Genomic DNA, 26,178 nt, shown 5'->3' on the forward strand with positions numbered 1-26,178 from the left:
ATAGCTATTGATATACTTATCCTCCATGAACTAATCCAGTCCTTTTTTGAACCCACTTATACTTTTGGCCACCACAACTTCATACCACCTCCATGTTGGTGAACATAAAATTAATGTGGTGGGGGTGGGGCCAAGGGTTTCGGAGTGTGGGAGGGTGAGGGCTCCAGCTGTGGGTGCAAGCTCTGAGGTGGGGCCAGCGATGATGGGCTCAGGGCTGGGGCAGAGGGTTGAGGTGCGTGGGGGTGAGGGCTCCGGCTGGGGTTGTGGGCTCTGAGATGGGGCTGGAGATGAGGAGTTTGGGGTGAAGGCTACCCCGGGGCTCCAGCAGGGAGAGAGGACTCTCCCACAGCTCTCTCTCCCTGCGGCAGCTCCAGGGCTGGAGCCGTTGGATAGGTGCCTCTCCCTTGGCCGTAACAGGTCCAGGGCGGCGGGAGAGCATCTCTCCCTGCTGCAGCAGCTCTGGGATTGGGGCCACAGGATAGGTACTTCTCCCCTGGCCACGGCAGGTCTGGGCCAGGGCTGGGTTGGGGCCGAGGGAAGAGTCCCTCTCCTCCAGTCACAGTAGGTCCAGGGCTGGGCTGGATCCGTGGCATAGGCACCTCTCTCAAGGCTGCAGAAGGTCTGGGCTAGGGCTGGGGCCGCGGGAGGGGCGCCTCTCCTCGCTGTGTCAGTTCTGGGGCTGGGAGAAGGGCATCTCTCCCTGCCGCAGCCCTGAGCAACTGCGCAATGCTTAATAGGCTGCTGCGCAGCCGTGCAGCTTAGAGAGAACTTAGGGTCAGACCTAATTTAGACCCCATCATTGTATATGTATAGTTGGAATGATTTTTTCCACTGTGCATTACTTTGCACTTATCACCACTGAATTTCATCTGCCCTTTTGTTACCCAGTCACCCAGTTTGGTGAGATCCCCTCTGGGATTCCCTCCGAGTCTGCTTTGGACTTAACTGTTTTGAATAATTTTGTATCATCTGTCAACTTTACCACTTCACTGCTCATCTCCTTTCCCCTTAATTAATATGTTGAATAACACAGGTCCTGATACAAATTTGTGGGGGACCCTGGGCTACTTACCTCTCTGCATTCTGAAAACTGCCCATTTATTCCTACCCTTTCTTTCCTGTCTTTTAACCAGTTAATGATCCATGAGACGACCTCCCATCTTAACCCATGACAACTTAGTTTCCTTAAGAGTCTTTGCTGAGAGACCCTGTCAAAGGCTTTATGAAAATCTAAGTACACTATATCCACTGGATCACCCTTGTCCACATGCTTGTTCACTCCCTCAAAGAATTCTAATAGATTGGTGAGGGACGATTTCCCTTTGAAAAAGGCATGTTGACTCTTCCCCAACATATTGTGTTCATCTATGTATCTGATCATTCTGTTCTTTACTATAGTTTCTTTACCAGTTTGCCTGGTACTGAAGTCAGGATTACCAGCCTGTAATTGCCGGGCTCACCTCTGGAGCCTTTTTAAAAAATTGTCATCACATTAGCTATCCTCCAGTCATCTGGTTCAGAAGCTGATTTGACTGATAGGTTACAGACTACAGTTAGTAGTTCTGCAATTTCATATTTGAGTTCCTTCAGATCCCTTGGGGAAATACCATCTGGTCCTGGTGACAGATTACTGTTTAGTTTATTAATGTGTTCCAAAATCTCTTCTATTGACACATCAATTTGGGACAGTTCCTCAGATCTGTCACTCCAAAAGAATAGCTCTGAGATATTTCCTCCACATCGTCTGCAGTGAAGACCGATGTGAAGCATTCATTTAGCTCCTTTGAAATAGCCTTGTCTTTAACCATTTTGTCGTCTAGTGGCCCTGCTAATTGTTTGGGAGGCTTCTGGCTTCAATTTTGCTCTGAGGTTTTCATCTTTAGCAAGTTGCTTCTCAAATTCTTTCTTGGCCTGCCTTGTTATACTTGTACATTTTACTTCACAGAGTTTCTGCTCCTTCCTATTTTCTCCATTAGGATTTGAGCTCCAAATTGTAAAGGATGCTTTTTTGCCTCCATTACTCTTCTGCTTAGCCATGGTGGCATTCTTTCGGTCCTCCTATGGTCTTTTTTTTTTTTTTTTTTTTTGGATATATATGTAGTCTGAGACTCTATTACGGTGTTTTTAAGTAGTCTCCAGGCTCCTTGTAGGCATTTTACCCTTGTCACTACTCTTTTTAATTTCTATCTAATCAGCATCCTCATTTTTGCGTAGCTCCCCTGTGTGAAGTTAACTGCTACTGTGGTGAATGTTTCTGGTATTTCTCCCCTGCCGGAGGAAGTTAAATTTAATTACATTATGGCTGCTATTACCACCAGGTTCAACTATAGTCACATCTTGGAAGACATCCAGTATGTCACTTAAGCAATTCTTGATTTCATCCTCTCCCCTTGTGGGTTCCAGGACTAGCAGCTCCAAGAAGCAGTCATTAATGGTGATCTAGAAATTTATCTCTGCATCCTGTCCTGAGGTGGCATGAACCCAGCCAATACATGGGTTGAAATCAGCCATTATCATTGTGGTTACTGGTTTTGCAGCCTCTCTAATCTCCCTTAGCATTTCACAAACATGGTCACCATCCTGGTCAGTATTATATTGGCACTGTTATATTCAGGCATGCAATTCCTATTCATAGAGATTATATGGTACAAGTTGAAGCATTTAAGATTTTCACCTTATTTGACTCTGCTTTTTTTTTTTTTTTTTAAAACATGTAGTACCACTCCCCCACCAGCACGACCTACTCTGTCATTCCTATATCCTGTATTTTGTATCCTGGTATTACCATGTCCCATTGATTATCCTCACTGCCCCAAATTTCCATGATGACTATTATATCAATGTCCTAATTTAATGCCAGACACTCTAGTTCACCCATCATAGTACTTACATGTAGAATAAATAGGATATTAAAAAATTAGCATTAGCTTAAGCTTGGCAAAGGAAAATATGTGTGTTGTAAAGAAAGGCTTGACTAGCACATAGAAGGAAGGCCTTAAAAATAATGAGTTATCAGGCCAGAAGGAATGGAGTAGGGAGGATGTCTAGTTCAAAGAATAATTAATGAGCTAACGGAACCGTTCTAAAAAAAGAAGGTCTCTGACCAACAGAGGAGGCTGCAAGTGGTTTTGAATTAGGCAAAAAGAATCCGTCTTAAAAAGGAGCCAATATGGACCTCCCCACCCCACATACCAGTGTTATTTTACAAGAAGGAAGGGAAGAGATAGGAAGCAAAGGCCTTGGGGAGAAAGAACGTTGCAAATCTTATCGGGATTAAGATGGAAATAAGAGTGAACTGCCTCCAATTGGTTTTTAGCTGAGGTCAGCAATTGGCCATGACATCACTTGTTTGTTAAAGGGTATAAAGTTAACTCTTAAAGGGTTCATCGCTAATATCTGCCTGGTCAAGTTGGAGCCAACCAATATGGGTCTAAACACCCCTCGGTTTAGTCCATTTGCAAGTATCTTGATCAAATTCTTATCAAGGTCTTGTTACTGTTTGGATGTAGTACACTGCTTATTCTTTAGGGTTTTTAGGCACCTTTAGAGCAATTGTATAAATACTATTCAGTCTTTGGATTCAATAAAGGGGTTTATGGTTAAATTAGTGTCATGGTAATACCCGGCAGAAATTATAACAATTCCAACAGTAGACTTCTAGCATTTGTATATAAGCACTTGTTCATTTTGTCAATATTCAGTTGCTTGCCTTCATGTGTTATGTTTAAAGTGGACGCTTTTACGTTTGACTGTTCCTCACTATCTCCCGCCTGTGCTTTACCAACTTCTTTTCTATCGCCTTTACTAGGAGATAGAGTATTCCCCTTCATAAATTCATCCCAAATAGATATTTCTGCCCAAACCACACGCTCTTCCACACCAGTTGGCATTTGCCCAGCCCTTGTTTAAAAAAATCCTCCATAACCTTTTTATTCTATATGCCAACAGTCTGGTTCCATTCTGGTTAAGGTGGCGCCCATCCGTCCTGCATAAGCTACTCCCTCCCCAAAAGTTTCCACAGTTCCTAATCAACCTAAATCCCTCCTCCCTACACCATTGTCTCATCCATGCATTTAGACCATAGCACCTATGGGCTCTAGTCAAGGACCAGGATCCCATTGTGCTAGGCACTGTACAAACACAGAACAAAAAAGATATGCCCTGCCCAAAACAGCCGACAATGTTCTCTCTAATTGCATTGCTCACTGCTGTGAGCCATATGCCTCAGTGCTGTGAATGGTATTTCCAGCAGACTCATCAGGGATAATGATAATGACATATTTATAACAATGCCTTCCATCCTGAAGGAACCCAGTGTGCTTTATTTACCCCCCCCCCCCACACACACACAGAGTAGGTCCAATTCCCCATTGCCAGCCACGGCCATTTACACCTGTGCAAAGTGGTGAAAACACACTACTCATTTCATAGCCTCTCATGCCCACTGCACGCAGAGGTCAACGACTACACAAGGTGCAAAGCTGTGGAGAATCAGGCCCATAATGTATATATAGGGCCACAACCCAGAAGGCACTGAAATGCCCTTTGAGTTCACCAGGAGCTGCAGTTGCTTAGCACGTCTTAAGAATTGATTCATAAGATATGGGTATGCAGGTATAACATATAGGACTCACTCACCCCACCCTCTCATGCAGCTAGCACTGGGATGGAACAGGCCAGCGCACAGCAATACACCACCATTTTATTAATAATAGAAACACACATTTCAGATAAGGAAACGCATGGAAAGGTGACATGCCTCAGAACTGGGATAAGTTCTCAAAAGTCCCTGCTGTCTCATCCCATGCCCACCCTATTAGACTACATTACGCCTCTAGGCTGGAAATAAATAGAACTGTATCCAGCTGGAACAGCAGAAATCATTTAGCGGGATGTAAATTTGGCTGGCATGCCCCATTCTTATGCAGAAAAAGGGTCACAAAGTTTCTAACAGCTTAAAGTGCTCAGGCTAAGTTTAGTCTCTTCCAAAAGACAACACTACCAGAGACATAGTACCCCCTTTGCAGCTCTTAGACTTAGAAGAGAACTAACACTACCTAAAGGTACGCTAGGGTACTTTCTACTCTATTAATGTCCTTACACAGTGCCCATCATGTTGGCATCTGAGTGGGGAATTTTTATTTCAAACCAAAGGAAGGTGGTTTGCGAAGAAGGAAAAACATCAGAAAGCCTGTCAGATTGCCAGTCAGATACAGATTGTATTGCTTGTTTCCTGTCCTTATAGAGCTGCCATTTCTACCTCTAACCTTAAACAGCCATTACCCTTGAATTCCAAAAGGCTTTATTTGTATTCCCTTTTGTACATGTAAAGCTGGTCTTGTCCAGAACTTTTCCTTGGGAATTGTCCCGGTAGCTGCTCTTTTTATTCTGTTTCCCATCATTTCGAAGGAAGTCTCGGTCTCATTACAGACCAGTCAGCTTAAATTCTGTATCCGGAAAGATAATGGAGTAAATAATTAAGTAATCAATTTGCAAACATGTAGAATATAATAAGGTGATAAGTAACAATCAGCATTGATTTGTCAAGAAAAAATCATGTCAAACCAATCTGATATCTTTCTTTGACAGGGTAACAAGCCTTGTGGATGGGTGGGAAGCAGTAGATATGGTATATCTTGACTTTAGTAAAGCTTTTGATATTGTCTTGCATGACCTTCTCATAAACAAACTAGGGAAATACAACTTAGATGGAGCTACTATAAGGTGGGTGCAAAACTGGTTGGAAAACCGTTATCAGTGTTTCACAGTCATGCTGGAAGAACATAACGAGTGTGGTTCTGCAGGGATCAGTTCTGGGTCCAGTTCTGTTCAATATCTTAATCAATGATTTAGATAATGGCATAGTGAGTACACTTATAAAGTTTGCGGACAATACCAAGTTGGGAGGGGTTGCAAGTGCTTTGGAGGATAGGATTAAAATTCAAAATGATCTGGACAAACTGGAGAAATGGTCTGAAGTAAACAATGAAATTCAATAAGGACAAATGCAAAATACTCCATTTAGGAAGGAACAATCAGTCGCATACATACAAAATGGGAAACGACAGCCTAGGAAGGAGTACTGCGGAAAGCGATCTGGAGGTCATAGTGGATCACAAGCTAAATACGAGTCAACAGTGTAACACTGTTGCAAAACAAGCGAACATCATTCTGGGATGTATTAGCAGGAGTGTTGTAAGCAAGACACGAAAAGTAATTCTTCCGCTCTACTCCACACTGATTAGGCCTCAACTGGAGTACTGTGTCCAGTTCTGGGCACCACATTTTAGGAAAGATGTGGACAAATTGGAGAAAATCCAGATAAGAGCAACAAAATGATTAAAGGTCTAGAAAATAGGATCACGAGGGAAGACTGAAAAAACTGGCTTTGTTTAGTCTGAAAAAGAGAAGACTGAGAGGGGACATGATAACAGTTTTCAAGTACATAAAAGGTTATTTCAAGGAGGAGGGAGAAAAATTGTTCTCCTTAACCTCTGAGGATAGGACAAGAAGCAATGGGCTCAAATTGCAGCAGGGGAGGTTTAGGTTGGACATTAGGAAAAACTGCCTAACTGTCAGGGTGGTTAAGCACTGGAATAAATTGCCTCAATGAATTCAGTCTCGGTGAAATATGTCATCTAGACAACATGGGCGAGTGAAGGGTTTTGTCTGCTCACAGAACTGGTATGGTATTTGCAGCATCAGGGCAAGTCTGACTGCACTGTCCTTCCAGACTGCTTTAACCCTGACCTGCAGAGACCTGCTCTGGGAGCCAGAGAGATGTTCTGTCTCCATCCAGTGCTTGGCTGCCCTGCGGAAGCTGCCAGCTTGTAACCCTTCTCCCCAGAAGGGTCGGCAGCAACAAGGGCCAGGTTCAATAGCTAGGGGTTCCTCTCAACAATGCAAAACAGAACTGGCTTGAGCCCCCACCCTGTAATCCAGGAAAACAACACACCATCCCTGGGTGCTACTAAGAAGCAACACTTCTCCACTCGCAAGCACGGAGCCTGTGTATAGTAAAAGAAAACTTCTATTAAATGAGGAATTGGAACCAGCATTAATCTGGGAAAACACCACAACCACCATTCAAAACCACGTAACCATAAGCAAACATCCACCCTACAGTACATTGGGCAGCATCCTTTGCCTCAGTTTCCCACCTTGCATTGTGAAAGTCTGACGAACGAATGTCCCTTTAATATGCCACTTCCCTTTCTGGCTGCTGCTCCCCACTCTCAGCTGATTGTCTTTGGTCAGTGACGACCCAGAGTTCAGAGGTGCAGTCACCTCCAATCCCTAGAAGGAGGGGGGCATTGAGCAATGCCTCCACTGCTGCTGCTATCTGTGCTGCCACTCACCGCGGCTGCTATTATCTCTGCTACTGCTGGCCACTTGCTGCCACTGTTCTCTTGGTCACTGATACCACTGCTCGCCACCACTTCTGCGATGCCATATTCTGAGGTTCCACCCTTTAGCTCAGCTCTTAGTGATTTCACTGCCTAGTGGGGAACCTCACTGTGGCTGCCTCTTCATTGAAAAACGGTCCCATACCAGGTCTACAGCTTAGCCCCAAAACATGCTCATTAGTGATTTAAGTTCTAATAATTACTGAACAGAAACAAGGATCTCAGCTGAGTCCAGTCAGCACTGTCTTTAACCACTAGAAAGGGGAGGGAGATCAAATGACATCTAGGAATCTTTAGACAGAGGCCACACAAAAAAGTAGGAACACCTGTCTTCCCACACCCCTTGACTCTCGTTGGGATTTGGCATCCCCACCTCCCACTTAGGTTCGTGTTAGGGTGACCCCCTCAATCAGGGCATGATAAAGTACAGTTCTGCTGCCCTTTACTCATACAATAAAAGTAACAACAACATTTCATTACCCCAGACCAGCCACAACTGATCAGTTTGGCAAAAAAACTCTGTGTGCTGAACACCTATGCAAAGTAGGTGTGTCCATGCAAATGCAGTCTACTCCTGAAGTCTTTTCCCCCAGTTCACCACTAGCTCATTCAGACCCTGCTTACAAACAGGTGCCAGTCACCATGGTGGTTTTGTGCCATGGACACTCACCTGCTAGGAACAGAACTAGGCATCCCTAGGCAGCTGACATCACAAAGCAGGACTGTTATATGAAACTCACCGATACATTTTTTGCCGTTCTTCAAGTTCTTTGCGTCTGTGCTGCTTGAGGATCTGAGTCTTGTCATCCCGGTGCAGCTTTGCTGTAAAAAAAATGAAGAAACAGTGCTATGAGGTTTCTTTACCCTTCACTGTCTAATCCTCCAGCTGGTAATGGGACACAAGGATTCAGTATCTGTCATTATCTGGGTTTTCCTACTACGTGCTGTAGCAAATCAGCTGCAATTCTCTCTTGTTCTCAATTATAGTGGACAGTTTGCCCCCTGCCCAGTGAAATACAATGGGTCTGAACAGCAAAAGGGTTGTTTCCATCCTCAGAATTACCGCCCTACAGCCATGGATAGTGTTTCTAAGAATAACCTTTACACATCAGGCTACAGTGGAATATTCATCTGCTGTGCTAGGGAGCCAGGCCCCCTCAGTACAGGGAGGAGGTTGGTTAAGGCTGAAGAGTGACAAACTACTGAGGAAAGATCAGTAAGGAGAGTATGAGGTAGAGATTGCAATCCAAGCCCCAGTGAGAGTTGAACCTGTGACCCCTGGATTCAGAGACCACTTCTCTAACCCCTGAGTTACGGAGCCAAGCCCCAGGTCCCCTCAGTACAGGGTGAAGGTTGGTTAAAGTCGAGGAGCGACAAACAACCAAGGAAGATACAGCCTTGTTAAATCTTCTCTGTTGAAGAATGCTGATGTTAGAAAATGCCTTGACATCCCTCTCCTAGGTTCATACTCTCTGTTCTTACACTTCAAGAACAAGTTCCATGCCAGGAGCTTCAGGATCAGAAGAAAGAGAGAGGCTTTCCAAAACTGATAGCTTGATGCTTTGAAATTGTGGCCCTGATGAATGAGACAGAGTCTTCCTTAAAAAGGATGGGGAACAGAAGAGAAAGACCAGCTAACAGGACAAACCACAAGGAAAAGTGACGGACAAGACCGGATCTGCTTTACATACACAAAAAAGAATGCAAATAGAGCCATTAGGAATTTTAAGGAAATGTCTGATTAAGGTTCAAAGGTAGAAACAGCAGATGGAAAAGGGCTGATAACAGACAATGCAGTCTGGGCTGGCTGACACTCTGGTTAAGATACTGCCAGGATCTTGCTAATATTCTTTACCTCTTCATAAACTGAAATCCACAGTCTTCCTCTTTTGAAAGCAAGGGTTGAAATAAAGCCAAGGCAAGTTGTGGAGAATCCCTCTCCTGCCCCTCCGAATACCCCACACAGGGAGAAATCAGTGAGGGAGCCAGAAGCTGAGAAACCAAGTTGGCACCAGACTATTAAGGGCCTTAACCACTGAAAAGCAAACTCCTTAGGGCTGCATGTCTAGTTAGGCTGCCAGTGACGTGAATGCAGCAAAACTGGTTAAACCCTTGGTTCCCACCCCATATCTATGGGCACTAGATCAGCATTTTTAATTATAGTATATTGCAGCAGTCAAACTTCATTGCCACAAAGGCACAGCTGTGAGCAACTGGATTATGCAGCCAATGAAGTGCCTGTCTTTGGCCACAGTACTGTACTGGCAGTAGGTAACCAAAGCCAGTTAAAACACAGGGGTAGCACACAAGTGCTAGAGTACTTTTCTCAGCACAGCACCAACAGCTATCTCCAACACATTTCACACCATCAGCCTGATCCTGGTTCTTGCAGGATGAAACAGCTTAGTTGAATTCTACTTCCCAGCCAGCCCTAATGCTCTCTGAACTGGAATTCCATTGCAAGCTGCCTATTCCTGGGTGTTAGAAAACAGGACAGTTTCCAGGTGGATAATACTTGGAAAACTGCTATATTTTAGAGTCTCAAGGTTAGGCAGGCAGGGGATGCTCGGCCAAGGAGTAGAGAGGATCGATGGATCAGCCAGAAATTAAGCACTGAGGGCAGCCTGCAATTTAGGACCAGTGTACTGACCGTCCCCACTGCTGGAAAAAAAATCTCCTTAGCATGTGTCCTCAAAGTAACCCAACTCATTTCTAAGTGCCAGACCCAGTGGACAGTTCATAAACCAGCACTGAGGTCATGGTCAGCTGGGAGCATATATCCTACAGTGCACGGATAGGAGTTAGTACCAGAGGGGGTGTGTAGGTTTGCAGGTGGGAGAGAAGGAACTGGAGTTGGAGAGAGGGTTTGGGTACCTCTGGGAGGAGAAGAAAAGATAGGGGGAGTCCTCATTGCTCTAGGGGCAGGGGCGAGCACAAGGGGTAGGGAGCAGGGGCACGGACCCTCCCATAATCAGCGAGGGCACAGAACTTCTCTGGCCCTGCGGCTGGATAGGTCCTCCAGCTCTGGGGCCACAATGAGGGCATAGAACATGTCCCCCCCAAAAGCAGAGAGCGCACCCGTCTAGGGGTAAATAGTTCTCTCATGGAGCTCACCTCTTCCATCTCGGAGGACAATTTCTTTATCCTCTGTAATCCATCTGTAACATGGGAATTCCAGATGGTCACCTACTGGCGTTTTCACAGTGATGTACTTGAGGTACCAGTCGTCATGAACCCAGTACTTTCGCTTCTCAATTTTTAGCAGCTGGATTTCTCCCAGGTCTTCTGCCACAGTCACATCGTAGGAGTCGATCTGTGGAGAAGAAAAATGGTCCGTGAGTGGCTGAACACACAGAAAGCACACCAGCTCCAAATGGTACTCTTGGGATATGTAAGGGTTAAAGCAGAAAACTGGGAAATTGCTGGTGAACAGAGATGGCATTAGGGAGTAAAGGCATGGGCAAGCACCATTTCTGCCCTTGATAGATAAAGTGCAGGCATATTTCTGTGTTTGATAGATTTAGGGTTACTCCTTTCCCTTCCCTTCTCCTTGTTAAGGGTTTGATAAGGTTGCAGCTGCCTGAGAAATGTGGGGATCTAAAGAATGCCTTTTTGGGTAAAGTAGTGTCATTTCCCTCTGTTTCTTTCCCAGATACACAGTCGAGTTTGGGGTCATGGCCCCTTTCTCCCTTCCCTGCAAACTGCTGATCCAAGGAGTTCATGACTACAATTATAGCAAAGAAGTATCTTCAAAGTAAAACATATTGGTAGAATATGCTAATAAGGTAAATAGTAATCAGGGGTGGGGATAATTATATTCAGTATAGGGTTATCAATATTCATTGTATGGGCATTCATATTACTCCATGAGGGTTTTGGGGGTGTTGTAATAAATGCAGGTATTTACATACTAATGTAAATAAAAAGAATATGTTGTAACTAATCCAGGGCTTACTGGACAACTGGGTCCCAGGGAACAAGTACTGCAATAAAGAAGCCCATCGACTCAAATCTGCCTCTGGGTCAACCTGTTTTTCTTCCAACAGGAACCTCTTGTTTGCAAAGGGGAAAAATGAAGGGATATTTTCAGACTACAAATTAACAAATGGATGGGTAGGGGGAATATCTAAGAACAAGCCATGCACAGATACCCTAGAAATATGGAAAGGGTAAAATTTCTAAGTTGGGGACTTGATAATGCTTTGAGTCATTTGTGATTTCTGAACAAATCTACTACTAGAAAAAATATTTAGAACTACTCCAACAGCATCCCGGAAAAGAATGGTCTGGAACCCAAAGTGGGTCTCAACCCATTTTAATGGGGTCACCAAGGCTGGCTTAGACTTGCTGGGATCCAGGGCCAAAGCCTGAGCCCAAGGGCTTCAGCCCTGGGTAGCAGGACTCAGGTGACAGGCCCCCTGCCTGGGGCTGAAGCCCTTGGATTTCAACTTTGCCCTCCCCCCCCCATGCCCAGGTGGCAGGATTTGGGCAGGCTCAGGCTTTGGTCCCCTCTCCTGGGGTCATGTAGTAATTGTCAGAAGGGGGTTACGGTGCAATGAAGTTTGAGAACACCTGAGGTAGACTGATGGGATATATATCCCATCCTGGCTTTATAAGCGTTAAAGTGGGCCTGAGAGGCCAATTAATGCATCTGGTTGCACCTGGAGGGTGGGCCAGGCTAAATTAAAGATGAGTCCCAGCTGGGACAGGAGCTGGGTGGTTATTATAAAGACAGGACGTCTAGAGTAGATGAGGGCTGTTGGGAGAAACTCTGCAGTCACTCTCTGGGATGAGAGAATGGAGAACTCAGGAGAAGCCCGGGGGAGAGCTGGACCTGAGATCCTCTCCTAGGTAGAGATGTCTGGCAGGAGGCCAGGAGAGACATGGAGCAGCCACAGGGGTGGAGGGACCAGCTCCAGTGAGAGGAACCCTGATAAAGGTGTAGGATCTAGACTTCCAGAAAGTGAGCCCAAGAAGCGTCCAGTTGAGGAATGGGGCTGAGGAGATGTGAGGGATGACCAGTCAAGCTTGAGGAGGGCAGAAGCTGGTCTAAGATGGTATTTTTGGTTTGTGATTTTGTCAGATTCCAGGGCAGAGCCCTGCAAGACCTGGCCCTGAAAGAAAGGTCAACCTAGAGAGAGGAAGGCTCTGTCAGGGTGAGGAGAAAGTCCAGGGAAAGGCTTGGTTGGTAGGAAGATGCCCAGGGAGGTGGCAGCAAGGAGACTGGCAGAATGATCCCTGACTGCCTGTCCTGGGCTGAACCTAGGGTAGAGGGAAGGCCCAACTTCCCCATCATGAACTGGTAAGGGGTGTGAAGCTCCTGAGAAAGAGATACAGACTCCTGGAAGCCCTAAGAAAGGGTATTCGGACCACTGGGCCCAGAATCAAAGTAGCAGACCAAACAGAGGGATTGGACACTTGTATTTGTTGGATTTTCTGTTACCCGGTGATGGGGAGGAGTGATTGTGATGAGCCGACAGATCAAGTCATGAGATGAGGCAACTGTCACAGAGCCATTGGCAGGGGGCACTAGAAAGTGAACAGCGGCCACGTCCAGTCGCACGGGGTGCTCCAGAAGTGAGTCCACCCTTCTGCACTTAAGTAATGCAAACTGAGAGAACGGTTGGTTTGCGGATTAAGGCACTGGACTGGAAATTAGATCTGGGTTCATTGTACAGCTCTGCTATAGAGTTAGTGCAGGTCCTTGGGCAAGTCACTTAATGTCTGTGTGCCTCAGTTCTCCAGGTGTTAAATGGAGATAACACTCCTTCCTTTCTCCCACCCCTTGTCCGCCTCGTCTCTTTAGAAGGTAAGGTCTTTAGGGCGAGGACTGTCTCTTATTCTATGTACGTGCCGCGCTTAGCATGTTGGGGCTCTGATCTCAGAGTCTCCAGGCACTGCTGGAATACCAGTCATTAGAAATGCCTCTGTTTGCTGTTATAGCTCAGCTGAGATAAACAAACAGTGATGCTTTTGTGTTTGGCAAGTCAGAATGGCAGCATCTGACACTCCCTTTGCACTAGAGCAAGCAGCTGCACAAGCTGCAGGACAACAGGCCCCATGCCATGGCTAAGCTGAACTGGCTAGGACCATCATGGCACTAGAAGTAAGAGCCCAATCTGTTCCCATGACCCCTTAGAGGAATTTATGCTCTTGTTAAGACAGAGCATTGCCAGAAAAACAAGCCTGGGTGAGACATTGTTCGGCAGTTTTGGAATCACACTCTATTTAAATTTGTTGCTTGATGTGGCTGCAAAATGAAACTTCCCTGGTTTGTGGTTTTGAACATTTTCAGTAATCTTAGAAACCAACATGAACTCCATCTCTTCCTCCAATGAGTTTAGTACTATCTGAAATGATGCTGCATGTATATGCCCTGTCATTCTGTCGTCCCTACTCTCCCCCACTAAAAACCACACTCAGCTTGTTCTTTTCAGGCACATTTTTTTAGTAGCACTTCCAGTCAATATGAGGTCATTTGACTCAAGCCCTCTCATTATTTTATAGGTTAAGGCTAAGTCACAAAAATCAAGTCTCAAAAGCGAAGAAAATGTAGACAAACATGGTATGGATACCAGTTGCGATAGCAGTTTTGTAATGAGGACATCTGTCCACAAGTAACCGGGCTGAGAGCCCCAACTTCCTCTACAATCCACTTCATGCAGCCACCAGATAGTAACAGCTGCCAATCACACACAGCTATAAGTAGGGTCCTACCAAATTCAGGGTCCATTTTGGTCAATTTCATGGTCATAGGATTTTAAAAATCATGAATTTCGTGATTTCAGTTATTTAAATCTGAAATTTCACAGTGTTGTAATGGTAGGGGTCCTGACCGAAAAAGGGGTTTGGGGGGAGGGGGGTTTGCAAGATATTATGGGGGGGTTGCAATACTGCTACCCTTACTTCTGTGCTGCTGGTGGCAGTGGTGCTGCCTTCAGAGCTGGGCAGCTGGACAGCGGCAGCTGCTGGGCAAGAGACCAGCTCTGAAAGCAGTGCCACCGCCAGCAGCAGTGCAGAAGTAAGGATGGCATGGTATGGTATTACCACTCTTATTTCTGCACTACTGCCTTCAGAGGTGGGTCCTTGACCAACAGCTGCCACTCTCCACCCGCTGAGCTCTGAAGGCAGCAGTGCAGAAGTAAGGGTGGCAATACTGCGATGCCCCCTAAAATAACCTTGTAACTCTGCCCGTGGCCACCTTTTGGGTCAGGACCCGCAGTTTGAGAAACACTGGTCTCCCCTGTGAAATTTGTATAGTTTATGGTAAAAGCACACAAGACCAGATTTCATGGGGGAAGACCAGCTTTCATGGTTCATGATGCATTTTTCATGGCCATGAATATGATAGGGCCCTAGTTATAAGCGACTCAGAAGTTTAGAATGTTTTAAGCCCTCTAGTTCATCCCTCAACCAATGCAAGATGGTTCCCTCCAGTGCATGCATAAGTGTTTTGCCCAATCAAGTTTTAATTGGTTATCGGACTCCTAACACTTCTCTTTGGAGATTATTTTGCAGGGTGCAAAATCTCTTCAACAGGAAATGCCTCCTGATATTCAGCTTAACTTTCCCTTTCCTTAATTGCATTCCACTGTTGCTAGTTATCCTCCTGCTCCCATCCTAGCAGTTCCACTCTTGACATGAAGACCATCAAATATCTGGTTATGACTTCCCTTCCCTATCCTCCTGCTCTACATCCCCAGCTTAATTTAACCAAGCTATATCTTGAGTTATTTCACCTTCCTTCCTGACAACCTCCCTCACAACTAAAAACTCCTTTAAGCTGACCCACTAGAGGGCAGTGTCTTGGCTTTCAAGTGCTTCCCTGAAGTGGTTCTTAGAAGACCTGTTGGAGCAAGTTTCCGAGATAGGTCTGACTATTCCTTCACTCCTGAGGTGCTAGAGGGCAAGTCCTGGCTTGGACAGTGGCCAGAGCCAGATGAGCTTAGAAAGTGCTGCTGCTTCTGAGGAACGTGGATTATCTCCACCACTGAGAAAACAGAGCTAAATTAAATTAGGCATTCAGGCTAGGAAAAGATGACAGTGGCATTGAGGCTGTCCAGGGTGGGGCTGGAGGTGGCTGCCCTGCCTCTGAGGCACATGGTAGAGGAACTGCAAGCACTGATCATGATTATTTAAGCACCAGTGACATGCCTGGCCTGGTGTAAGATGAACATAAAGACTATCCCTGCCCCTCAAAGAGGTCACAATCCAAAAGATTCAGGAAATAGCCCATGCATGTTCAGTATGTAGGTTGTGAGAACACTCAACAGGAGATAGCGGTAGGTGGAGGCGACTCCACCTGTGGACCGTCTCTCAAAGGGCACAGAAATACATTGGTTTGGAGAGAATGAGTCAGTATGCTCCCTGACAGGCCAGCCAGCAGCCATCCTGCTTAGATAAACGCACTGGTCTGCAAGTTACAAAAAAGAAAAAAAAACCCAGAAATGTGAACCAGAGCTAGGCCCGAACCAAACCCAGCTCTCCCAATCTATGGGGGAAGTTTGGATCTAGATCTGCATCCATAGCTTGCAGCACCTCTAAATACAACAGCTGCTAGATAGTGAGGCTCAAATTTTCAAAACTGGACATGGATACTGGATGCCTTGATTTCTGAGATACCGGAGCCCTGGTTTTCAGCTAGCACTGAGCCCTCACTGCTCCACCCAAGGCAACAGAAGGTGCAGTACATGGCAGGTCCAAAAATCATGCCCAAGGTGTCTCTGCTTAAGTCAATGGTCACATCAGGAGGAGACTCAAACCCACTTGTATTTAACAGGCTGTGGGTGCAATCCTGCTCTCACTGAAGTCAATGAGAGTTTAGCCACAGAGCTTAATGGGGCCAGGGTCTGTAAGTTGTGCCTGTTATTTTCCCCCATAAGTGACAGCATCTCTTCAGCAGAACAGAAGTGGCCCTTACAGCCACATCACCAAGTGCATTCCTGTATTACTGACTCATCTGATAAATGTCTAACTCCGTATTCCCCACCCTACCACCTCCTGTCGTAAGTACAGATATGCAGATTGAAACACGTTTTAAGATTCTTCCAAGCTCTACAAGAATCCTCCCAAAACAGCCACAACTTGTGCCCAGCTGTGGCAGTAGCAAACTGCAGAACACCCCTCCACTGTATTCCTAGCCAGACCATGTCCCACCCTCCCAGAGCAGCTGCCTTCCAGTGCTCTCCTGATCTTTGCTTATCTCCCACTCAACTTTCTCACTTTTCAGTTCAAAAACAGCTGCATCTCTGCATCTTCCAACATCAACACAAGGCCTCTCTTCTTTATTGGTCAACCTGTGCCAAGGATTCTGGGTCACAACTTGGAACTGAAAGTACCAGGCTGCAAAATGTTTCTCCTCTGCACTTTTCAATTCTTCTGTCAGAAATGACAATGCTTGACTCGTTTCTACTTCATGCTCCTCTTCCTGCAGCTCCCAGTTTTCTCCACAGGCACTCATGAAAGCACATCTGCTAGAAGAAGCTCCTGACTGGGCCTGTATTTCACAGCTACTGAATACTTTTGCAATATCATGATAATTTTCTGAAGTCCAGACCATGCTACACACAGCGGTTTCTATAATATGGCTTCCAATGCTTGGCGGCCTGTTTCCAGCTTGACCCATTCATGTCTATAAACAGCTTCATGAAACTGCACAAACGCATATTTTTCTTCTTCCATCTCAGCATGTTTCTGTGGTATTTGGAAGAATGTGGCCCAGGACGACTAACGTTCAACAGGACAAACTTCAACCCATGTGAACTTACCAGTCTGCACCAGAACCAGTTTGGTTACTGCTACACAGACGTCATGAAAGGGAATTCAAATACATGAATGTTTTCCCGATATTATCATGTAACATAATAAACATAACTGTATTGCAGTTCTACCTGAAAGAACTTGACTCAGCTCAACTGGTATGTCCTACGTGAATGGACCTGTTCTTGGCACACTCAGTGGGTGTGTATTAATTAGCATGTTCTGTAGGCATGTTCTCCTTAACTGCATTTGGCAAGGGGTATCTGGAGGTACATGGCACATTCATCAGCCACAGACCTACCTGGCATGTTCAAGCAACACAGCAACTAATAGAAAGGTTTCAGTTTATAAATCCAAGTAGGGTTTTGCTAATAAGAATTTCACCTTTCCTTTCCCACATTGGTGCCCTGCTTGGAAATAAAGAAATTCCTCTCCACCCCCCAGCACCATTCAGTACATAAGAACAGCCACACTGATCAGACCAAAGGTCCATCTAGCCCAGTATCCTGTCTTCCAACAGTGGCCAATGCCAGGTGCCCCAGAGGGAATGAACAGAACAGGTAATAGAGTGATCTACCCCCGGTCACCCATTCCCAGCTTCTGGCAAAAGTAAGCATGACAGTACAAGTGAGAGGTTTTTATTATGATGACTATTATTGCTGATATTTAACATTACTGCTGGTGTTATACAGCCACCAAGAGGTCCCAGTTGCGATCAGGGCCCCATTGTACTGGGCATTCTACAAAGACAATAGGGTATGTCCACACTTCAAGCTGGAGGTGTAAATTTCACCTCGAGGAGACTTACCTGTGTCAGCTCTGATCAAACTAGTGTGCTAAAAATAGCATAGCTGTGGCATTGTGAATAGCGGGTGGGGCTGGCCACCCTGAGGATATGCCTACCATCTCAGATGGGTATATACACGGGGCAGCTAGCCCCTCGTGCCACCATGGCTGCACTCTAATTTTAGCCCACTAACTCAGAGTCAGCACAGGCATGTCTCCTTAAGCTGGAGCTACCCATCCAGCTCAAAGGGAGACATACCCATGCAGGCAACTTGCTGTCCAAATGGACAAGACAGGCAAAGTGTGGGTGGCAAAGAGCATTATTAACCCCATTTTAAGGATTGTGGGGAACTGAGGCACACAGAGAATAAGTGGTATTTCCAGATGCTAACAAGAAGTCTGCGACAAAGCCAGGAATTGATCTACTTTCATTATCAACATGAAACAGAAAATAAATGGATCATAGATTTAAAATATTATAGAACAATGTCAATTAGACCTAACAAACAGTTACAATCGAAATAACACAACCACGACTGATTCATTGGCACACACTCATTCAGCTGATGGCAAACCTAGAGCTCTAAAATACATTTATATTTCACAAGTCCAAGTAGTAGAAAAAAGCTGCCCAGTTTGCCTAAACAGACCTCAGTTTTTTCCATCTTTTCATGTACGTTTTGAAAATGTATCTCAGGGTGAATCAATTTAAATTGGTATTTAAATCACCAACTGATTTAAATCAGCAATTATCACCAACTTTACCACTTGTACTTAAGATATTTTCTAAAGAAAGGTGCATTCTCATTGGTCGATAGAATCATTAATATGTTGATTTACAACTAAATAGATCCTTTACCCTAGATTTGGTACATCTTTTTACAACCTAGGAAGGTACACTATAACGATATATATTTATTTAAGCAATTTTATAGCTTAATATTTTCAGATTCTTAATTGTATGTTTTAATATGTTAGAAAATGGTGAATGATATATTGCTCATTTACTAGATAACTTTTGCTCAAAATTTGCGTCAAGCAGAATTAGGGTGGTAACTGGCATTTAATTAAACACACAATATATCATATAACATTTTTATTCAACAAAACAAGCCCTTAATACAGTACATGACCTATTTTGCCATATTTATAAAGCTTGACCTCCAATAGCTAGATATTTTTCCCCTGATTACTAACAAATCATGCCAAAGCAGCTTGATTTCCTTCTTTGACAAGCTAACTGGTTTGCTGCATAGGGGGAATGCGGTGGACATATTATACTTGGACTTTAGCAAGGCTCTTGACTCAGTCCACATGACATTCTGATAAGTAAGCTGGAGAAATGTGGGGTCGGCAGAACTACCATTAAGTAGACACAATTGTTAAAACAACTACAAACAAAAAGTAACTATTAATGGAATGATGTCAGATTGGAAGGCGACCTGGGATTCTACAGAGATCTGTTCTGGGTCTGGAGTTGTTTACCTAGATGTAGGTACAGAGCATACTGATCCAGTTTGAAAGATGACACAAAACATAGACAGGAGTTGCCAACACTTGCTAAGGAGCTAAGATTCAGAGGGATCTTGATAAATGGAGAACTGGCTATAAACAGCAAAATGAAATTCAAGAAAACAAATGTAAGGTGCTACACTTAAGGAAGAAAAAAAACCAAATGCTAGAACACAGAATGGGAGAAAACTGGCTTAGCAGCATTGCTGAGAAGGATCTGGGAGTCCTGGTGAACCAGAATCTCAATACGAGTTACAATGTGATGCGTTGCAAAAAAAGCAAATGCAGTTTGGGTTGCATTAACAGAGGCATAGCATGCAAGTCATGGGAAGTGATAGTACTGCTCTACTCAGCACTGGTTAGGCCTCAGTTGGAGTACTGTGTCCAGTTTTGGACACTGTTGTATAGAGAGGATGAAGAGAAACTGAAAAGGATACAGATGGGAAGTGACAAGATGATCAAAGGGATGGAGTGCAAGCCATGTGAGCAAAGGCTGAAGAACTGGGTATGGTTAGTTTGGAAAAGAGGAGACTACGGGGGGGGAGGGGGAGAATATGATAACAGTCTTCAATACTTGAAAGGCTGCCTATAAAAAAAAATGGAAAAATTGTTCTGTCTTGCCACAGAGGGCAGGACAAAAGGCAATGGATTCAAACTGCAGTACAGCAGATCAGATTTAGATTAAATCTCAGAAGAAACTTCCTAACTGTAAGAACAGTAGGACAATGGAACAAAGTACTTAGGGAGGTTGTGGAAGCTCCTTTACTGGAGATTGTCAAAAGGAGGCTGGGCAGCCATCTGTCTTGCATGGTTTGGATATAACTCCTGCATCTTGGCAGGAGGTTAGACTAGATGATCCTTGTGGTCCCTTCTAACCCTATGGTTCCATGATTCTTTCTTTGTACAGAAAGCAGCCTTTAACTCAAAGTTTTTGTTAGAGACTCATGGATTCAGCATATTTATTTTTATTTAAACAGTTTAAGTGATTATAAATGTAGGCCTTACATAGTTGTATTAAATTCAGATTTTAAATAGGTTTATTTTAAAAAGAAAACTATAGTATAATTTAAACAAAATAAAAGATCCATTTTAAATTAAAAAAATCCAATTTAAATTTAAAAAAGGATTTTATTTTAAAACATCCCTTTTTATCCATCCTGATGTATCTACAATAGTTTTTCCTACAGGTACATGGTTAGTGCTTTAATATATTTGGAGGAGCAACTATTTCAGCCATATATTTCAAGTATGTGAAACCAGAGCTAATATTTACCTTTCAAGATCACTTCTTATTGTAGGCCCACCACATCTCCAAACCAGTAAATTTTGATTTGGGCCCCAATTCTGCAAAGCAGATGTGTGCTTCACTTTAAGCCATGGAGTAGTTCCATTGCTCCCAGAAGCCACGTGCTCAATGTTGAAAATGTGCATGTTTGCCAATTCTGCCATCTGATTCTTTCTCTTCTCGCTTCTATCGTTCTCCCTCTCAATCATTCTTATTCAGGTCTCTTATTCTTCCTCCTTCAGGCTTCATTCATACACCCTACAAAACTGTTAACTGTATTGTTGGCCTACATCCAGTAGGTGGTGGTCTCATGTTTTTTAATGTTGGGGCTAAAAAATGACAAGCCCTTTGAACTTTCAAAGTTTCTCTCCACATTGTTACTTGTGCATATACCCAGTGAACTCTTTGTAAGCACTTTGGGTAAACTTTGCAATGCAATCATTGCCCCATCTGTAATCACAAGCACTGAACTTAACCAAGGAACCTTTTAAAAATCTGACTTGCCCAGCTAGAGGGCAATATGCTAGTTGCACAAAACTGGGATGCGAAAGCTAACAATATTTTTAGGTGAACCTGGCATGTTAACTGCACATCTGGATATTGTCTGCAAGACTTTAGAATTGTTTTGCAGCCCTACCTGCTGTACTCTTTGAAAATTACCCTCCTTTGTGCCTCATAATTGGGTGTTAGGAGGTGGCAGAGATGGCCAGAAATGTGATATGGCAATTACTCCTCTTGTGGAGGCTGGGGCTGTCATTCTCAGCCAGTTTGTACTGGTGACAGTATTGTGAGCCAGGGAACTGGAAGCCTTTATACAGAAAAACTCAGAATGAAAGTACAAAACTAACATTTTATTGGATCTATCAGACATGGCTGAAAATAAACTTGAAACTAACCCCCCAAAGTAGCCTGTCCAAGCAACTAGTTCTCCCGCAAAACCTGGAATGAGTTGCTGAGGTGCAGTCTGTAGTCGGCTGTTCTAATTCTCTGCTCTGGATTAAGGAGGGGATCTTTCCAGGGCATTAAGGACACAGATAAATCCTCCCCAAATACAAATTTGAGATTGAAAAGATGGGTTTCTTCTCTGGAAGTACTTGCAAGATGGGTTTCTTTTAACGACAGCAAACGGACAGACAGGGCTTAAATGGGAAATCAGAAGAAAATGGGGAACTGCGAAGTGCTATGCAACACTCACTGTGACACCAACAGGAACTTACTCAAAAATAACTTGATAAAAAACCAGCTTCTAAATAGTTTGTATCCAATACTCAGAGTAAGTCCCAGGAATAACAGAATCAGGGCTTTCATTGTACAAGTCTCTTTGCGCTCTCCGTATCTCCTCCCTCCTGGAACATTTCTTACACAGAATTTGTCCAAGACTTCGTTTATTATACCCAACAATAACCATGATTTGAATGAATTCAGAGGAAGCAAGTGTCAGGATAATGCAAACAATCGACCTGGCCTACCTATGGAAAAGGGACTGTAAAAGTAGGTGAGGCCTTCTGCATTAACGAACTATACTCTGGAAGTTTTGTTCTGAGAACTGAATGGGTTGTCTTTTGCAGCCTGGGTTCAAGACTGCATTTTTTGGATGAAAATTACTTTGGGGAGTCCAATGAGGAAAAAAATAACACTGGGACAGGATTGGTGTCACCAGTTGCACTGAAAAGCATAACATACAGAGAGACTTTGTCAGTTCAGTTTTGTTTATTTTTGTTCTGTGTGTCTTTTTTAAAGTTTTCCACTACTGTACGAGTAACAGATCTAATAAGTGTTGCAGCCTTTGTGACAGCGTTTCTCATGCCTAACAGCATGTGCCTAGACAGATATACAGTATTCTGCATTATAATGTTGACTTTAACCACAAAACCTGAGCACATCGTATTCAAAGATCTGACAATATAGTTGCCTATAGGAACATAAGTTTATATTTACTCTAATATAGCAAGTAGTAAATGCACGCTGTAAAAATGGCAGCAAACAGACAGTGTCACATGAACCATTTAAAACTGTTTGAGATAGTAAATATGTATGGAAAGTAAGTTATTTCAGTGGTACGCAGAAGTGTACAACAGGGAGCCACTCTGCAGGGTGCTAGACAGACATGTGGTAAAGAGGCAGCCTCTGCCCCAGGAAACTTACGACCTACCGAAATAAGTATGTGATATAAAATATAGGACAAAGGTACAATATTCTAAAGTGCTTAAGTCTCATTTTGAAAAGTGGCCTAGGCATTTAGGAGTCTAGTCTCATTGAAAGTCAATGTGACTGCAGCTACTAAGGGTAACATTTTCAAAAGCACTTAGCTTCCATTGACTTTCTATGAGACCTGAGCTGCTATGTGCCCATGTCACTCTTGAAAATGTGACTTAAGCTTCTAAATCATATGGGGTAAATCCTAAATCACATGGGGTACAATTTTCAAAAATGCCTTGCCTAACACCAGGTATACACTAAAAAGTTTGGTCAACCTCACTAAGCGACACAGTTAAGCCAACTTAATCACTGGTTTAGACAGTGGTAGGTTGATGGAAGAATTCCTCCGCCATTTTCAGAGAATTGGATTAACTACACCAATGGGAGACTCCCATTGTGTCTACACGGCAGCTGAACCACTGTAGCATTTTAAGTGCAGACAGGCCCTAAGTCTAGTGTTTCCGCACTACAGGATGCAGAACAGATACTGAAGCCTACTATTAGGAAAAACAATAGGGACTTTTAAAATAAATAAATAAGCCAACAGCATGGATGCTGAGATGTGACCAGCCAGACAAGAGTAAGGATAGAATAGGACTCTCACAGAATTGTAGAAATTAGGGATACAAAGTATATCAGTCTAGTTCTTCAGTCCCTCGTTTTCCTAGCACCTAGTGTGTGTGATATCCCTGTTCTGTTCTCCTAGTTCCATTTATGGCATCTCAAACATCTCCCTTGGCAGGTAGCTCCCTTGTCTTGGTCTAGAGCAGCGGTTCTCAAACTGTGAATGGGGTCGCCAGGGCTGGCTTAGACTTGCTGGGGCTGAAGCCCAAGCCCCACTGCCCAGGGCCAAAGCCCCAGGGCTTCAGCCCTGGGCAGCGGGGCTCAGGTTGCAGGCCCCCTGCCTGATGCTGAAGGCCTTGAGCTTCAGCTTTGGTCCCCATGCCCAGAGCGGTGGGGCTCAGGCTTTGTCCCCCCCCCCAACCCTGGACAGTTGGGTTTGGGCGGGCTCAGGCTTCAGTGTGTCCCCCCCCCCCCGGGGAGTCGTGAAGTAATTTTTGTTCTCAGAATGGGGTCGTGGTGCAATGAAGTTTGAGAAACTAGAGGCTTGATAGTTATCTAATTTCATATTTACATGGGCCAAATATGAAATTAGACAGTTTGTGTATTGTTCATCCAATTAAATAATCTGTTGGAATTATGTTGGCTGTTCAAGACACAGCTCTGGTACCTCTCGAGTAAATAATCCACATCCATTTTATTTTTTTTCTGGAGAGCCACTTAAAATATGTTCAATTAATGCTAAAGTCATAGCACAAAACCTACCAATGGATGAAAGATCATGCATTATCTCTTTGTGCTTTTCTTGTATTCCAAATGGCAAGGTAATACTTTAACTGTCCATGGAGGCTCTCAAAGCTCTTTGCAAATCTTAACAAATCAATCACCACAACACTCCAGTGAGGCATTATGACACCTTTTACAGACTGGGGAAACTGAGGCAGAGTGACTCACTTATGTCTAGCACCAATGGCAGAAGAGGGAACAGGATGCAGGAGTCCTGACTCTCAATCCTCTCTGCTAAGCCCTGGCACAGGCAAATGGGACCACATTAGATTCTTGGGTTTGCTGGTTCAGGAGACATTATTCGAAGCAGTTCCCATGGGGCAATAAACCATGTCCATTATTCAACTTGAGAATCTTATCCAGAAGGGCAAGGAAACAACATGCCCCTTCATCTGCTTTAGTGACCTAAGAGCAGGTCTTCCCTTGCATTGCAGCACCAGGTACGCCAAGAACTAGCTCGTGTCACTCCAAATCCCATCCCAAAGACCTCCTGACTCAGTCAGATCCCAGCCCTGCTGGCGTGGGCAGTAGGTAGGATGCCGGTGCCTTCCCTGCTCTAGATTAGAGGGGTCGGAAGGGTGAATGGGTTTAGGGAAGGATGGAGTGTCAGGGTAGGGGCATAGCACCCCCCTCCCCCATGTCCCAGTCCCCTTCCTGCCGACAGCACCAAGACAAAGGGAGATGCAGAGGCCCGCCATGGTTCTGACCCTACCAAGGGGGCAGCAGTGGGGAAGGATAAAAGAGTGATGGGGTGCAGGCGCCCACATCGCCTTCCACGGGAAGCAGTGGGACAGAAAGAAGAAGAGGCAGTGGAGGGTTCCTAAGCCCCCTTTACAGCCGTTTCGAGAGACGGGGAAAAGGGAACGAACAGGTGAAATGCCCTCCGCTGCCCTGAGAGCTGAAGCACCCACAGGGACGCCATCCCATGGGCAGGAGGCAGAGCTGGGGATGCAGTCCTAAGAGGTGGGCGTCTCAGAGCCGGGGAGGCCGCAGCCCCAGGGCAGGGGGCACGGGGCTGGGGCTGGACTGGGGGAAGTGGGTGTGGAAAAGGGGGGGGTGCAGGGCTGGCCAGGGAAAGGGGGTGGCGGGCTAGGGCTGTGTGCCGGGGGCACAGTCACACGGAGGGGACTAGCCCAAGGGGGAGGGGACAGGAGGCTGTGCGCAGCGGGGGGTGGGGTGGCCGGGAAGGGAAGGGAAGGGGGCGCGGCGCGGGAACTGGAGAGGAGAGCGGGGCGGGCAGGGCTGGACTGGCCGGGCAAAGGGGGGCGGCGCGGGGCCGGCGGGCGCGCACTCACCGCGCCCCGCTCGAAGTCGTTGTAGAAGGGCTTGTCCAGCAGGTGTCTCTCGCTGCAGCCCGCGGCGCCCTCCAGGCTCAGGTAGATGTAGTCATCGGTGCCCGCGAACCACTGGGAGCCGGTGGCCACGGTGACGGTGTAGGACGGCATGGCCCGGCCGGAGCGCGCCGCCACGAGGAGCCGAGCTGCCCTCCTGCGCCGGCGGGGGAATGAGCGCCGGACCCGCCGCAGCCGCAGCCGCAGCGGCACCGCCCCCTCGACCAAAGTCCCTCCCTGCCCCCGGCTACACCCCGCCCGCTACACGGCCCCCGGCTACCCCTCCCTTGCCACAGCCCCTCCTAGTGCACAGCCCTTAGCTACCCATCTTTGTACCAGCTACACCCCTCTTGGTGCACTGCCCCTAGCTACCCCTCCCTGTACCCTAGCTACCCCCCTCCTGTGCACAGCTGCTAGCTACCTTTTCCCTCACACAGCCCCTCCCTGCACCTGGCTACACCACTCCCAGTGAACAGCTGTTAGCTACCCCTTCCTACACCCCTCCTGGTGCACAGCCCCTAGTTACCCCTCCCTGCACCCCAGTTACACCCTT

The 26,178-nt window shown here is 45.4% G+C and overlaps 1 protein-coding gene across 1 annotated transcript in view; it reads right to left on the bottom strand.

Annotated features, from left to right (window-relative positions):
• ALOX5 (arachidonate 5-lipoxygenase) overlaps positions 1–25,840 on the bottom strand; it is a 51,994-nt gene extending 26,154 nt beyond the window's left edge. The window contains exons 1-3 of the mRNA XM_038411584.2: positions 25,590–25,840; positions 10,521–10,719; positions 8,147–8,228 (exon numbers count right to left, since the gene is read on the bottom strand). Of these exons, the coding sequence (XP_038267512.1) occupies positions 8,147–8,228; positions 10,521–10,719; positions 25,590–25,739 (431 nt within the window). The 5' untranslated portion in view covers positions 25,740–25,840. The remainder of the gene's footprint in view (positions 1–8,146; positions 8,229–10,520; positions 10,720–25,589) is intronic.
• Between the last annotated feature and the right edge of the window lie 338 nt (positions 25,841–26,178).

The sequence above is a fragment of the Dermochelys coriacea genome, chromosome 7 (assembly GCF_009764565.3).
Source record: "Dermochelys coriacea isolate rDerCor1 chromosome 7, rDerCor1.pri.v4, whole genome shotgun sequence".
Lineage (NCBI taxonomy): Eukaryota > Metazoa > Chordata > Testudines > Dermochelyidae > Dermochelys > Dermochelys coriacea.